Source organism: Thamnophis sirtalis, unplaced genomic scaffold (genome assembly GCF_051295495.1).
Source record: "Thamnophis sirtalis isolate CommonGarterSnake01/CBP01778 unplaced genomic scaffold, rThaSir2_p1.2 scaffold_6, whole genome shotgun sequence".
NCBI classification, from domain to species: domain Eukaryota; kingdom Metazoa; phylum Chordata; class Lepidosauria; order Squamata; family Natricidae; genus Thamnophis; species Thamnophis sirtalis.
Window position 1 is genome coordinate 5,010,047 of NW_028261386.1, and position 14,578 is coordinate 5,024,624.

A 14,578-nucleotide genomic window follows, 5' to 3' on the forward strand; every position below is an offset into this window, starting at 1 on the left:
CTCCGCCTCCTGTCAGCTGGGACGCCGCCGCCTCCGCCACTTCCGGGGCCGAGCCGGCGCTGGCTGGCTCTCTCTCTCTCTCTCTGTCGTACGGGCGAGCAGGCGGGGTGCTGGGTGTTTGCTGGAGGGTTGAACTCCGCTCCTCGGTCTCTGGAGGCCGGCGGGGTGGAGCCTCCGGGAGCCCTTGAGGCCATCTAGGCCAGTGTTTCTCAACCTTGGTGACTTGAAGTCCTGTGGACTTCAACTCCCAAAATCCCCCAGCCAGCATAGCTGGCTGGGGGATTCTGGGAGTTGAAGTCCACAGGACTTCAAGTCACCAAGGTTGAGAAACACTGATCTAGGCCACCCCTCTGGTCAGGGCGGCAGGAGGGACCGCTGACCTGAGGCAACCATCCCTGGCGTTAAAAGGGTTGCAGGTGGAAAAGGACTCCCCATGCCATCGTCCCTTGTCACAGAAAGGGACTCTTTAAAAAAAATTAATTTTTATTTATTTATTTATTTATTTTCATATCAGTAACCACCAGATTATTAACGGATCAACCGCAGCGATTCACTTAACAAGTGTGGCAAGGAAGGTCATAAAACGGGGTAGACCTCAAGACTTCACGAACGCCTCACGGAGCGACATACATTTTGGGCTCAGTTGTGACTGAGGCAAGCATCCCTGGCGCTAAAGGGATTGCAGGTGGAAAAGGACTCCCCACACCATCGTCCCCGGCTCAGAAAGGGACTTTTTTTAAAAAAGGTTTTTTTAATTTTCATTTTCATATCAGTAACAACTAGATTATTAACGGCTCAACCGCAGCGATAAAGTGCAGCAAGGAAGGTTGTAAAATGGGGCAGAACTCAAGACTTCACAAACACTTGACTGAGCAACATAAATTTTGGGTTCAATTGTGGGTCCTAAGTCGACGATGTAAGGTGGCTCAGTGGCTAAGACGCTGAGCTTGTCAATCAGAAAGGTTGTCAGTTCGGCAGTTCAAATCCCTAGCATCGCTTCTCTGGAGGCTGGTGGGGTAGAGCTTCCGGGAGCCCTCATGGTCATCTAGCCCACCCCTCTGGTCCGGGCCGCAGGAAGGACCGCTGATTGAGGCAACCATCCCTGCCGCTAAAAGGATTGCAGATGGAAAAGGACTCCCCATGCCATCGTCCCCGGCACAGAAAGAGACTCCCTCTTTTTTTGAAAAGCTTTATTTCCATATAAGTATCCACAAGTATACCACTGCATCTTAATAAACACTATTATGTATTATCCATTATTATATCCATTCTTCTCACCATCCACCCACAATAACTCTCATTTGCTCTTCTGCTTTCCATACACCATATTATAGTAGTGGCAAAAATTGTGGAAACATTTTTGGGAAAAGTGTACAGTATTTTTGAGGTTTGATGGCTAATAACACCACTTTTTTGCGGGGAGTAGTACCATAAAAGTATATATCAATAGAAGGATTGAATTGACTGCAAGTTAAGTTCGTTTTAGGAGACTCCATCCAAGTGGGAAAATATAATAGACCCTGTAGTTTTGACATTCATTTACCTTGGAACAGTATTTCCCATCTCTGCTTCCCTCCTTAAGTACCCAAATTTTAAAACAAGAGACATCTAACAAGGACAGATATATGAAAGGTTAACCTTGTAACAAATCTCATGCTTAAAACTAGAATGTATGGCAATTCCAGCTGAAAATTAGGATGGCGGGAACCCAGGATGAGACTATAAAACCTCCCAATGTTTTACAACACTTAATCTCAATGTTGCACATAAACACAGACCAAAATGCAAACTAATATTTTAACAACACAACCACTTGGACCGAGGTTATTGACAAGAATATGGTTTTATAATCTCAAAAGATCCAACAGTTGTCAGTGAATTATTGTGGATTTTACTTATTTTATTTGCAAACCAGTGGGATACCTGTTAAAGTATGGTATTCAAAAATCAAGTTTGATGGTACCTTTTCAGGCTAAGAAATTTTTCAGAAAGAATGAAAATTTCTGCTCTTTAATGAGTCTGAAAAGATGCTACTAGACTCCTCTGATTTTTGCAAACTATCTGAATTCTTAAATAAGAGTTCTTTTCCATCTTCTTTCCATTGATTTTAATCCACTCCTCAGGTAATAAGGGTGCAAAAGATGACTGCTACAATCGTGCCTTATTGTTATATTTGTGATGCAGAGACTGGTGAGGATGGCAGAAAAATTATTGGCAGTTCACTCCCTTCTATCCATGACATAGCATAAAAGGGATGCTTGAGAAGGATCCACAGGATTGTTTGGGATGCTACACATCCTCTTCACAACCTGCTTTCCTTGTTACCTTCTGGAAGTGGGCTTCAGGGTATCCGAAGCAGAACATCCAGATTCAGTCAGTTTTGTTCCATACAATATCAACCTTGTGAGCTCTCAAGCTTCCTCTTTCTGTTATGTATTCAAGATGGACAATGATTAACATTTATATGTATTTATATGTATAGGTGTAGGTATATACGTATGTATGTATATAGCAGGGTTGTTAAACTCAAGGCCCGGCCTGCGGGATGCTTAGATCTGACCCGCGGGGCCGCCCTGGAAACAGCGAAGGACTGGCCTGCCAGTGAAAATGGAGTTGGGGGGGGACGACGACACATGTAGCCCTCCTGGGTCCTGTTTCTGGCCAAGACAGCCTCCTGCAGCCCTCTGCCAGCGAAAACAGGGCCCATAGGTTTCCAATTCACCCGCCCGAGTGTTTGATTGCTGAACGAAAGTTGTGTTTTTACTATTTTTCTTTGTTCACATTTTGTTTTGTTTTTTTGACACTGCACCCCCCTCCCTTGTGGTTGTAAGCCGCCCTGAGTCCCCTCAGGGAAAAGGGCGGCCTATAAATCCCAATAAACTCAAACTCAAACTCTTGCGGCTGAAAACAAGGCTCGGGACGGCCACATGCACATTTGGGCATGCAAGAAGGGGCAGGAAAGGAGAAAAGGAAAGAGGAAAAGGAGAAAGAAAAGGAACAGTGGGAAGAGAGCCAGGAAGGAAAAATAAGGAAAAGGGAAGGAAGAAGAAAGAATGAAGAGAGAAGGAAAAAGAAGGGAAGGAAGGAAAGAAAGAATATAATGAGAGTGACTGAGGGTCTGAAGGAAGTCCTGCCTTGGCGCTTGGCCACCACAGGTGCCTCCGATACGATTGATGTCGAGCTGGCCTTGCCTATTCCAGCCACACCACTCCGGCCCTCCGAGGTCAAATGCAACCCCTGATGAGGCCCTCAATGAAATCGAGTTTGACACCCCTGGTATTTAGCATGTCTATATGGGTGTTATGTGTACCCTTTTGAGAGCAGGCAATAGAATTTCATTCCTAATGTGTGCCAGGGTGCTCACAGTAAAAATTGACAATAAAGGTTATCTTAACCAGTTACTACTGGTTGCTGCAGTACATCCCAATATTTGATTTCCATAATCAATGACAAAGTTTAGTAGCAGAAGTTCTCCCTTTTATTATGAGCTGAGTCATTTATCATTAGAGGAATCCTTTGCATCTGGAGTCCTTTCTGTGCCTGTGATGACTGCATCTGGATATCTTCTTGTGGTGTGACACTTGCTTTGGCACCATCGTACTGTCACCAAGAAGGATGATCTGATTCAAGTCCCCCCTTAATCAGGGGCTGCGGGATGAGCTACCCTGTAGCTAAAGGTAAAGTAGAAAAATATTAACCCACATATATCAAAGACGCAAAATCAAGGTATTTGTCCGTCAAAAAAGGGCTCCCTGGGTTTATTCTTCTTGCAAAGATCCCCAAAAAAATCCTTGTTTATTTTGACAAAGCAACAGAATTAATTTTCTGGAGTCGCCTGTTTCTGAGAATTGTTACTTTGGACTTCCTTGGAGTTCTTTTTCATTTTCTGGACAAGTGTCCTATTAAAAAGTAAAAGGAACAAGTAAGTTATAAGAAACACAGCCAACTTTCTGAAACTTTAAAAACCAAACCAAAAGTTAATTACCCCTTAACGTTTTTGTAGAAGGATATATACTCATTTCAATAAGAATAAGAATAAATTAAACCTATATGCCACCTGATTTCCAGAGACTCTGAGTGGCTTGTTTAGAGCTGAAAACCCCAAATCAGTGGTAGCAAACTACTTTATGTTCAGGTGGCTTGAAATTGATTCTCAAAAAGAATAAAGGATCCTTGGAAATAGATAAATGTGCTTGTTTAGCGACCACAACTGGGTCACACAATTCGGTCATTAAGCAAAATATTTGCTAAATGACACCATGACTGTGCTTATGATCTTACTTCCATTTTCCTTTACTTTACAGGCTTCCAAAGGTTGTAAATGCAAGGACCAACTGCAGAGTTACCTTTTCAGCAACTTTGTAACTCTGAACAGTCACTAAATGAGGCAGTCGCTAAATAAAGATTACCTTGATTCAAAACTTTAAAAATTCTCAGCCAGAAACAACAAACAAGGGCTATTTTCTGTATTTAACATAGCACAATTTAATCGTATTGTTTTTAACACTACTTATAACACAACTTGCCGGTGAAATATTAATACAAAGTAGAACAAATAGAACAGAGATCCTGTGTTTATATGCCAACAAAGAAGGGAATGGCATGAAAAGCCTATTAAGAGCTACTTTTTAAAAAGTCAACCTAAACAGTGACAGATTTATACCCCAAAAAAGTTGCATCTATTGCTATGTTAATAATAATGTTTCTGACACTGATATTGACCAAAGGGAGTTGCACTAGAAGACCTCCAAGGTCCCTTCCAACTACGTTATTCTGTTAAGGATCCACTGGGAAATGTTACATTCCTTAATAGGAAATTTGCAAAATAGCAAATTGAAAGCACTCTACTCTTAAATTTTTCTAGGAATGTTCTTAAATGTGCATGGCAGCGGTAGGATTCAAAAAAAATTACTACCAGTTTTTTTAGAGAGATTTTTAGAGATTTTATTAATATTTGTAGGCCGCCCTTTTCCCTGAGGGGACTCAGGGCGGCTCACATAAAATCAGGGAGGGGGAATACGAAACAATGACAAAGACACATATAATAAAAGTAATAAGCAACATACATTCATCATTCGGGAGGGGCGGCTATCCTTGTCCCCAGGCCTGACGGGCTAGCCAGTTCTTAAGGGCTGTGCGGAAGGCCTGGACGGTGGCGAGGGTACGAATCTCCACGGGGAGTTCGTTCCAAAGGGTCGGGGCTACTACTGAGAAGGCCCTCCTCCTTGTGGTTGCCAGCCGGCATTGGCTGGCCGATGGGATACGGAGGAGGCCCAACCTGTGAGATCTAATTGGTCGCAGGGAGGTAATTGGCAGAAGGCGGTCTCTCAAGTATCCAGATCCACTACCATGCAGGGCTTTATGGGTGACTAATAGCACCTTGAAGCACACCCGGAGATCGACAGGTAGCCAGCGCAGCTCGCGGAGGATAGGTGTTATGTGGGTGAACCGAGGTGCACCCACAATCACTCGCGCGGCCGCGTTCTGTACTAGCTGAAGTCGCCGGATGCTCCTCAAGGGCAGCCCCATGTAGAGCACATTTTTGGCGTGGCATGGCTTGGTGGGCATGGCAGAGGAAGGATACTGCAAAATCCCCATTCCCTCCCCAATCTAGGGGGAAGGATACTGTAAAATCTCCATTTCCACCTCATTCCAGGGCAAGGATATTGTAAAATCCCCATTCCTGCCCCACCCCCACTAACCTGCTTTCCAGCTCCATTCTCCTGTGCAGGGCAACAGAAGAAGACCCAGCCAATTAGCTGGGACTCCGATCAGCTGGGACTCGGGAGGCAGCGAATAGATGGGGGCAGAGCCAGCCAGAGGTGGTATCTGCCAGTTCTCTGAACTACTCAAAAATTCTGCTACCAGTTTAACAGAACCGGTCAGAACTGGCTGAATAGCACCTCTGGTGCATGGTGTTATTTCATTGGCTCCTGTATTCACCTACATTTGCATCTATATGCAGCACTTTTCAAAAAATCATTTGGATCCAGGAGTGTTTACTTACTTGTTTTTCTTGGCTTTCTTTTGTAAGAACTTAAGCGAAGTAAGGATGTGTGCCCTTTCCAAGGGCTTCTTTGTAAATTTCTTCTTTTGCTTGCTGAATATGACATTCAGGGCAGAGGAAAAAGAAAGGAGAAATAAAATAGAAACAGTTCATTAGCAAAGTTTACAGTCCAGTTTCCTTCCCTGCTCCCTTTCTTTTTCCTGTTCCTTGTTGTGAACCTGAGCTAGCAAACTATCAAATCCACCAGAGAGCTAATCTGAACAGAACTCCTCAATCTGATCTGGGTAGTCAGTGGAAACCATAATGTGGTTATAGGAACATCTGAACCCCCCCAAAAAAGGAGTCAAGAAGGAAGTGTGAAAGCATATGACATGTTTCAGTCATCTTGAAGTAGACCTAAGTGTGAAAAGTCAGTTGCAAGAACAGAAAACGTTTATATAAGTGTATAGAATAAACTGCCTACAGAAGTTACATTTGACATATTCAGTCAAATGTATGACTTGTGAGCAGCCCTCATTCAATTTCTAAAAGGAGGCAGATTTTCCAGAAGCCTGGAAACTAAAAAGAGAAAATGAATATTTATTTAATAAGGAAAAGAAATTGGGGAGAACTCAAAACAAATAACTAAATAAAAGGCAGCTTGAGTTGGGACCATAGTTGCAATTTTGAGAACATGTAGTAAGCACGCTAAAAAAAAAAGGCTGCCTTAGAAGACTTGCTTAATATGATGGGATGGATGGATGGATGGATGGAAGGAAAGATTGGTTGATTGATTTATATAGCTGCCCATCTCGTAAGAAGTTATTCTGGGCAATATAAAATCATAAAACATATGAAAAAGAATCCTTATTAAAAGGTTTAAAAAGCATATGGCACATAAGAGAATAAATTAGCAAGAAAGTAACCTAAAGATCTGACTGGTTAGTCACAAAGAGTTCATTTACCAGAATTACAGTAAAGAGCCGAGGTGGCGCAGTGGTTAGGGTGCAGTACTGCAGGCCACTTCAGCTGACTGTTATCTGCAGTTCAGTGGTTCAAATCTCACTGGCTCAAGGTTGACTCAGCCTTCCATCCTTCCGAGGTGGGTGAAATGAGGACCCAGACTGTGGGGGCAATTTGCTGACTCAATTTGCTAAAAATCTGTAAACCGCTTAGAGAGGGCTGAAATCCCTATGAAGCGGTATATAAGTCTAATTAATAAATAAATAATAAATAATACTCTACCATACTCAAAGATCTAGTGTAGGACTCATTTCTGACTATAGGTAGCCCTTGACTTACAACCATTCATTTAGTGACCATTCTTACAATGGCACTGGAAAAAAATGACTGTTGTTTAACACGATCGTTGCAACATCCCCATGGTCACATGATCAAAATTTGGAAGCTTAGGAACTGGTTCTTATTTATGACGGTTGCAGTGTTCTGGGGTCATGTGGTCCCCTTTTGCGACCTTCTGACAAGCGAAGCCAAAGGGGAAGCCAGATTCAATGAACGACTGTGTGATTCACTTAGCAACTGCAGTTATTCACTTAACAAACATGGCAAGAAATGTCTCACTTAGCAGCATACATTTTGGGGTCAACCGTGGTCATAGGTCGAGGACGACCTGAAAACGGTGATGCTCCTGGAGCTTGGTTTTGTACCACACCGCTTCCTATTTAGTTTGTTTTATTTCAAGAACCATCATGACTATTTGTCTGAAGTGGTGTAGGGTTTCCTGCCTAAGCAGGGGGTTGGACTAGAAGACCTCCAAGGTCCCTTCCAACTCTGTTATTCTATTCTATTCTAAATCATTAAAAGGATCATCAGGAATGAGGAACCTGGGAGACATTAAGCAAAGTTTCTAAGGACTCTGACCGGTGCCTTAGATGTGGTACTACTATGCGCTTAGAATGCAGCGGTAGGCTTTTGTCCCCATTATTCTTTTGGACTATGCCCCTGGGAATCTCCCATAGGAGGCTAACACAGCAAATAAATATGCAAAGCAGCAATCAGGCTGCTTATGCACGGGTGGGCTGCTGGGACTTCGCAGGGGTTCAGGAGAACCTCTAGCTAAGATTCTGTGCAGTTCGGAGAGCCCTCAAATCCCACACCTGGCTGACGCCAGCCCTGCCCCTCCCCTCCCAGGAGTCCCCATGCGGCCCGTTTTGGATGCAGGCAAGTGCAGGGTGCGTGCAGAGGCTCAGGGAGAGCGAAAAACGGGATGACCGGAAGTTTGAGGGGCCTCCGGAGCCAGGGGAGGCCGTTTTCGCCTCCAGAGCCCAGGAGGATAAAACGATTCCCCCTACACCGTGGTGCAGGACGATGACTAGGCCACGCCCACCCAGCCCACCCCTGCTGTCATATCATGATTTTTCCTAATGCTGACAGATCTCTCTCTCCCTCCCTCCCTCCCTCCCTCCCCCCCTCTCCCTCCCTCTCCTTCTCCCTCTCTCTCTCTGCTGGCTCTCAAGAGCCAAAAGTGGGCATGCCCGGGGCACCTGTTTGATCTTAACATCAGCAGTGAGAGAGCGCCAATGTGACTTCAGGCAATTGGGGACAGCCAGAACACAGTGTCCTTCCCGCCTTAGCTTCTTCTTTCACCTTGACCTCAGAGAACATACCTTTGCAGTTTGCGAAAGTGTTTTATGTAATCCGGGACAGGACAGCCAGCTCTCTGGATAATGGAGGCTATGCTAAAAGAGAACAAAACAGGGGATGAAAGGCAGGAGGAGAATAGTGAGAACAAACCTACAGCTGACGATTCCTACCTAACTGCCTAAAATTTGAGGATCAAATGCTCATCTGCGCCCTTGCAAATACAGAGATTAGGGATAGACAATCTGGGCCCAAACGTGCCTTAATAGCTTCTCAAGTACTGCATCCCATTCCAAAAATCATTCCTCCATGGACATGCTAAAACCCAGGAGACTGTGAGTTCTAATCCGGCCTTAGGCATGAAGGTCAAATGCATGACTTTCGACCAATCATCAGGAGACCGTGAGTTCTAGACTGGCTTTAGGCACGACTTTGGGCCTGACTTTAGGTGACTTTGGGCCAGCCTGTTCTGACCCAGGCTTCCCCAGCAGCCCAAAGCTGAGTCCCCGTCCCAATAAACCCTTTTATTTAATTGACAGTGAATTCCTCTCCAGCCAAGTCTTTCCTCTCCCACAGTCTTTCAAGATAGTTCGCAATTACCGATCTTTATCAGGCTTGGAGAGTGGCCAGGCCCATATCTTTCAGACGCCCACACTAATGAATTAATTGTCTCCTGCAAACTCCACTCCCCTTTCACTCCTCTTTTATCCACTATGGGAGGGGCAATTCAACGTCAAGCTGTGGCTTTACTCCCAAGTCGACCCTTGTTCCTTAGCTCCTCCCTTTGTCTCGCAACTCTGCACATGAGCACACTGGGAACAAGCTCCAGCTGTTTGTCTGCCTCAATGATGTCTGACTCTGAAAGCAGCTGATAACTGTCAGACTGCCCTGGCCCCATCTCTGCCTCCTGATGCAAAGCCCCCATCAGAGCTTTCCCCAGAGACTCCAGGACTGGCCCATCTTCCTCCCCAACCTCCTCCCTGTCCGAATCTGCTGCCAGCTCTACAACACAGCCCACTTTACAGGGTTGTTCTTGTTACGGGGAAAATAGGGGAAGGAAGGAGCATTGTGTGTGTTTGCTGCCTTGAGTTATTTATAAAAAAATAAGAAAGGCAGGGAACAAATAAAGAAGGGGGAACTAACCCCCAGATTCTTTCTACACATAAGCCAAGATATGCAACTCACAGCCAGAGGGTCAAGGGCCTAGTGCCATTTTGCCAGCAGACCAGGAGAGTGGAGGAGGAAATATCGCCAAGCCAGCCCATGACTCATTCTTGAAGCCTTGACTTGCTCAACGATGGTCAAGCTCACGAACAAGATAAACAAAGCCCTGAGTGGAAGAGGTACCTTCGCAGTAATGGCTTGTCATCTTCAGTAAAGAAGGTAATCGCCTTTCCTGTATGCCCTGCCCGCCCTGTGCGACCTGTTGCAAAGAGAACAGTATTTAGCCTCGGTAACAATAAAGGGGGAACTCCTGAAGAGAGAAGCAGGGAGGTTGCAAAGACATGTTACATCTATTCAAGTTACTGTATTTTTCAGCGTATAAGATGCACCTATTTCCCTCAAAAAAAAGGGTGAAAATCTGGGTGCGTCTTATACACTGAATACAGCATTTTGGGCCTCTTAAAACCTTTGCAAAAATGGCCGTGCATAGCCTTTAGGAAGCTTCCAAAGTGCTCCCGGGGGTTGGGGAGGGCAAAAATGAGTGAGAAAAAATTCTTTGCTCGTTTTTGCCCCCACCTCCCAGTAGCACTCTACAAGCCTCCTACGGTAATCAGATATCTGGAAACCAGCCCTAGTCAACGAGCCCCACCCATCACCCAGGCCGTTACAACACAAAACAACAACAGACACACAGCCAGCACCAATCAGCACCAATCTACCAATCATGATACAATCACACAGCCAATCAATCCACTTACTGAAACAAAGCCAGCACTCCATACACACACACACCAAGATGCATATATATATATATGTTCTATTTGTGCTAATAAATAAAGGGAGACTAGTATAGATCTATTTCAAGCTATTTAGCTCTCATCAGCTAGCCATACCCTTATTGGGATTTGAACCTGGGCTATATCACATACTAGGCAGACTTCTTAGCCATTAGGCCACAGGCTCTTATCCGTTATCAGCGAAGCCAGGGTGAAAGGTATCTATTAGATTTCTTTTACAACCCCCGGTATGCCCAAATATGGGAGGAAGATCACCACTTCTACACTCTGTCCTTCGGCTCGTCACAAGAGACCATCCAGGCAGAAACCCAATATTGTTACTGTTGCCTTTTTGTTACATTTTGTTCTATTTGTGCTGATAAATGGCTAACGGATAAGAGCCTGTGGCCTAATGGCTAAGAAGTCTGCCTAGTATGTAATATAGCCCAGCTTCAAATCCCAATAAGGGTATGGCTAGCTGATGAGAGCTAAATAGCTTGAAATAGATCTATACTAGTCTCCCTTTATTGATTTATCAGCACAAATAGAACAAAATGTAACAAAAAGGCAACAGTAAAAATATTGGGTTTCTGCCTGGATGGTCTCTTGTGACGAGCCGAAGGACAGAGAGTGGAAGTGGTGATCTTCCTCCCATATTTGGGCATACCGGGGGTTGTAAAAGAAATCTTATATATATATATATATACATACATACACACACACACACATATATAGATATATATATATATTTATATACACACACACTCTCTCTCTCACACTGTATATACTGGGTTATATGAGTCATCATAATAATATATGAGTCATCTCCACTTTGCACTTCCCAGTTACTAGATTACACATTTGAAGAACAACAGATCATACTTCAGTTGCAGCCTTACTTGTCAAGGTCATGCTTTTATGTTCCTTAAAAGAAAAGAACAAGAGGAAGAGAGAAAGAGGGAACAAATGGAAAAGCTCCAAGGGATAGGCTGACATCTAAAAGGAAGTCAAGTCCTATATTACAAGTTGCAGTGAAAAAAGGTTGACTACTAAGTTTGGAAGGCTGCAATGCCAAGGCAAAATTTCCCTGGTAATTATTATGACTGGGATACAATAGCTCCTTCTTTGACCAATATATCAGAAAGCCAGGCACTACATTTGGTGCCTGGCTTTCTGGCATACAAATATCCCAAAGAGATTTGGGATGTTCTCACAGCAATTCCAAACTTTTTAAGGCTTATCATAGTTTGATAAACATTATGACAATCCTTGGGGGAAATCGAATGGATGGATAAAGTAATGGAACTGGCAGAGATGGCAAAGCTAACTGTCCTTAACAAAGGAAAGAAGATTTCCAGTTGTGTTTCTACCTGGAGACCGTTGCTAGACTTTGTCCTCGGAACAGAAAAAAAATGAAATTCTATTTTGAGTTTTGATTATTACTGTATTTTTCGGACTATAAGACGCACCAGAGTATAAACCACACTATCATTTTGAAGAGGTAAATTTTTTAAAAAAAAGTTTTTGCACTCTGTAGGCCTCCCAAACCATCTGCTCGTCTCATTTTTGCAAAGAAAAAAAAAGGGGGGGGCATGCAGAGGCTTTGGGAGGCTTGTAGACTGCTCCTGGGGAGTGGGGGGGCATTTTTGCTCTTTTTGTTTTGCCCTCCCCAGCCCCCAGGAGCACTTTGCAAGCCTTCCAAACCCTTTGACGTCCATTTTTGCAAAGGGGGTGGGTTTTGGTAGGCCAAAAATGCTGTATTCACTGTATAAGACGCACCCTGATTTTCACCCCCCCCCTTTTTTTGAGAGAGATAACGTTGATGACAATTATGGCATCGTTAGGAAACTTGACAGTTGCGTCTTATACTCCGAAAAATACGGTAGTTCACTTTGTTGTTCTAGAAATGACTGGTAGTTATTGATTACAGGTAGTCCTCAATTTATGACTACAATCAGCTCAAACTTTTTATTACAGGTAGTCCTTGATTTAACAACAGTTCATTTAGTGACTGTTCCATGTTACAATGGCACTGAAAAAAGTGTGTCATGACCATTTTTCACATTTATGACAGTTGCAGCATCCACATGGTCACGTGATTTACATTCGGATGCTGGACAACTGACTCACATTTATGATGGTTGCAGTGTCCCAGGATCATGTGACCTTCTGACAAGCAGAGTCAATGGGGAAGCCAGATTCACATAACAACCACATTATTAATTGAATAGCTGCATTGGGCTTTAAAATGGCTTCTACTGTACTGCCGTAAAATAGCTTCTACTATACAACACAGTGGAGTTTCCATGGTTCACAGTGCTCCACAAGGGAGCTCCACAAGGCTCCCTTTGGTAAGAGGGAAAATCCAACATTAGAAATTACATTTGGTCCGGACATTTTCCCCCTATAAATAAATACCTGGGCAATGCCAGGTTTCAATAAAGTTTTTTTTTAAAAAAAAGGAAAGAATCAGATACAATGGCAAAAGTTTCCAAGCACTGATTGGTATTCTCTCTTTCTTGACTAAAAACTTCCAGGTGAGTCTCAGCTGTGAAAGGCCTGGCTTGGATTCTCCTGCACCCCAAGTCAAATGCTGGAATGACGAAATGCTCTTCTTTAAAACGCAGAACCCTAACTCACCTATCCGGTGGATATATTCCACGGCACTGCTGGGGAAGTCAAAATTGATCACCATGTTCACTCCTTTGAAGTCGATCCCTCGAGCCAGCAAAGCAGTGCAAATAAGGACCCAGATCTTCCCAGCTCTGAAACTGCGCACTACATTATCTCTCTAGGGAGAGGGGGGAGAAAATCATCATGTAAGTCGTGATTAAATTCCTGTGTCAGGAATTTATATATATATATAAAATTCATGACTGGGAGAGACATGGAAACAAGGTCAGCCAATGAATAGGCATAGCAACTAAATCAGCCAATGGGAGCTTAAATAGATCTGAGTCTGTGCAGAGAATTGAAACAGAAACTTAAGCCGTCTGCTGCTCTGAGAAGTAAACTAGCAGTCTGTCTGCGCTTGTCTGCTGAAATGAAACTAACTGCTGAAAAGAAACTAACTGCTGAAATGAAACTAACTGCTTGTGTTTGCTTGTAACTCTCCTGTTGGTATTGTACATTTATTCATGTATTATTATGTATATAAAGAAGTTAATGAATCCATCTACCGTATTTTCACCCATATAACCCGCCCACGCAAATAACCCGCCCACGCAAATAACCCGTGGGTTTTCCGGATCGTGTAAAATATTTTCCGTATACCCCGCCCACGCATATAACCCGCGACGAGTAAGAGAGAAGGGAAACAGCTGAGATGGGGGGGGGAAGAAACGGAGAAACAAGCCTGCGCAAGCTGGGGAAGAGGAAAGGAACGGAGGAGAAGGAAACAGCTGAGATCGGGGTGGGGGAAGAAACGGAGAAAGAAGCCTGTGCAAGCCTCCGATCGTGTAAAATATCTTCCGTATACCCCGCCCACGCATATAACCCGCAGGGGGGCGCTGTGCATGTAAAAACCGCGCGGGTTATATGGGTGAAAATACGGTAAATCAGTTATCTGTGTATGCTTCTGGATTTGAATTTATGCAACACTGACAATATAGTCATAATAACACTCCTTTCTCAGAGAGTCAAGGACATCTTTCCCTGCACCTGGAGTGTTGTGACTGGGAGGCATCACCAGTTGGGATGGTGCCTGATTGGGCCATGTGATGGACATGTAAGTGCTGGGAAGGGGCTTGGACTTTCATTTGGTTGGGGAAAACCCGGAAGCTTTCAGAGTCAGGTTTTCCCAGATGTGCCAAAATGATATCTCTAATAAAATGGAACTTTGAGGAACTTTAAACCTCAGAGTTTTCTTTTGTTGGGGGTGTTACTTGGAACCCTGACAACCTGCAGAAAGAACTTCTCTTCCACCTGAACTCAAAACACACCCTCTTGAAGAGAGCCAGTTAGCAAAGCTCTCCAAAAAGCAAGAAGCAGGAGGGGAAAAAAACAAGACAAGACAAGCAGGAACTAACAATGGATGTAGTGTAAGACAACA

The 14,578-nt window shown here is 43.9% G+C and overlaps 1 protein-coding gene across 3 annotated transcripts in view; it reads right to left on the bottom strand.

Annotated features, from left to right (window-relative positions):
• Positions 1–3,455: 3,455 nt before the first annotated feature.
• The window catches only part of DDX52 (DExD-box helicase 52), a 29,003-nt gene continuing 17,880 nt past the window's right edge, over positions 3,456–14,578 (bottom strand). The window contains exons 11-15 of one of the 3 annotated variants that reach the window (XM_087717136.1): positions 13,168–13,318; positions 9,935–10,010; positions 8,614–8,685; positions 6,008–6,100; positions 3,456–3,899 (exon numbers count right to left, since the gene is read on the bottom strand). In XM_087717136.1, coding sequence (XP_087573262.1) covers positions 3,818–3,899; positions 6,008–6,100; positions 8,614–8,685; positions 9,935–10,010; positions 13,168–13,318 — 474 coding nt within the window. In that variant the 3' untranslated portion in view covers positions 3,456–3,817. Of the gene's footprint in view, positions 3,900–6,007; positions 6,101–8,613; positions 8,686–9,934; positions 10,011–13,167; positions 13,319–14,578 lie in introns of those variants that run through there. The other 2 variants (XM_087717137.1, XR_015696860.1) reach the window with 2 other exon arrangements.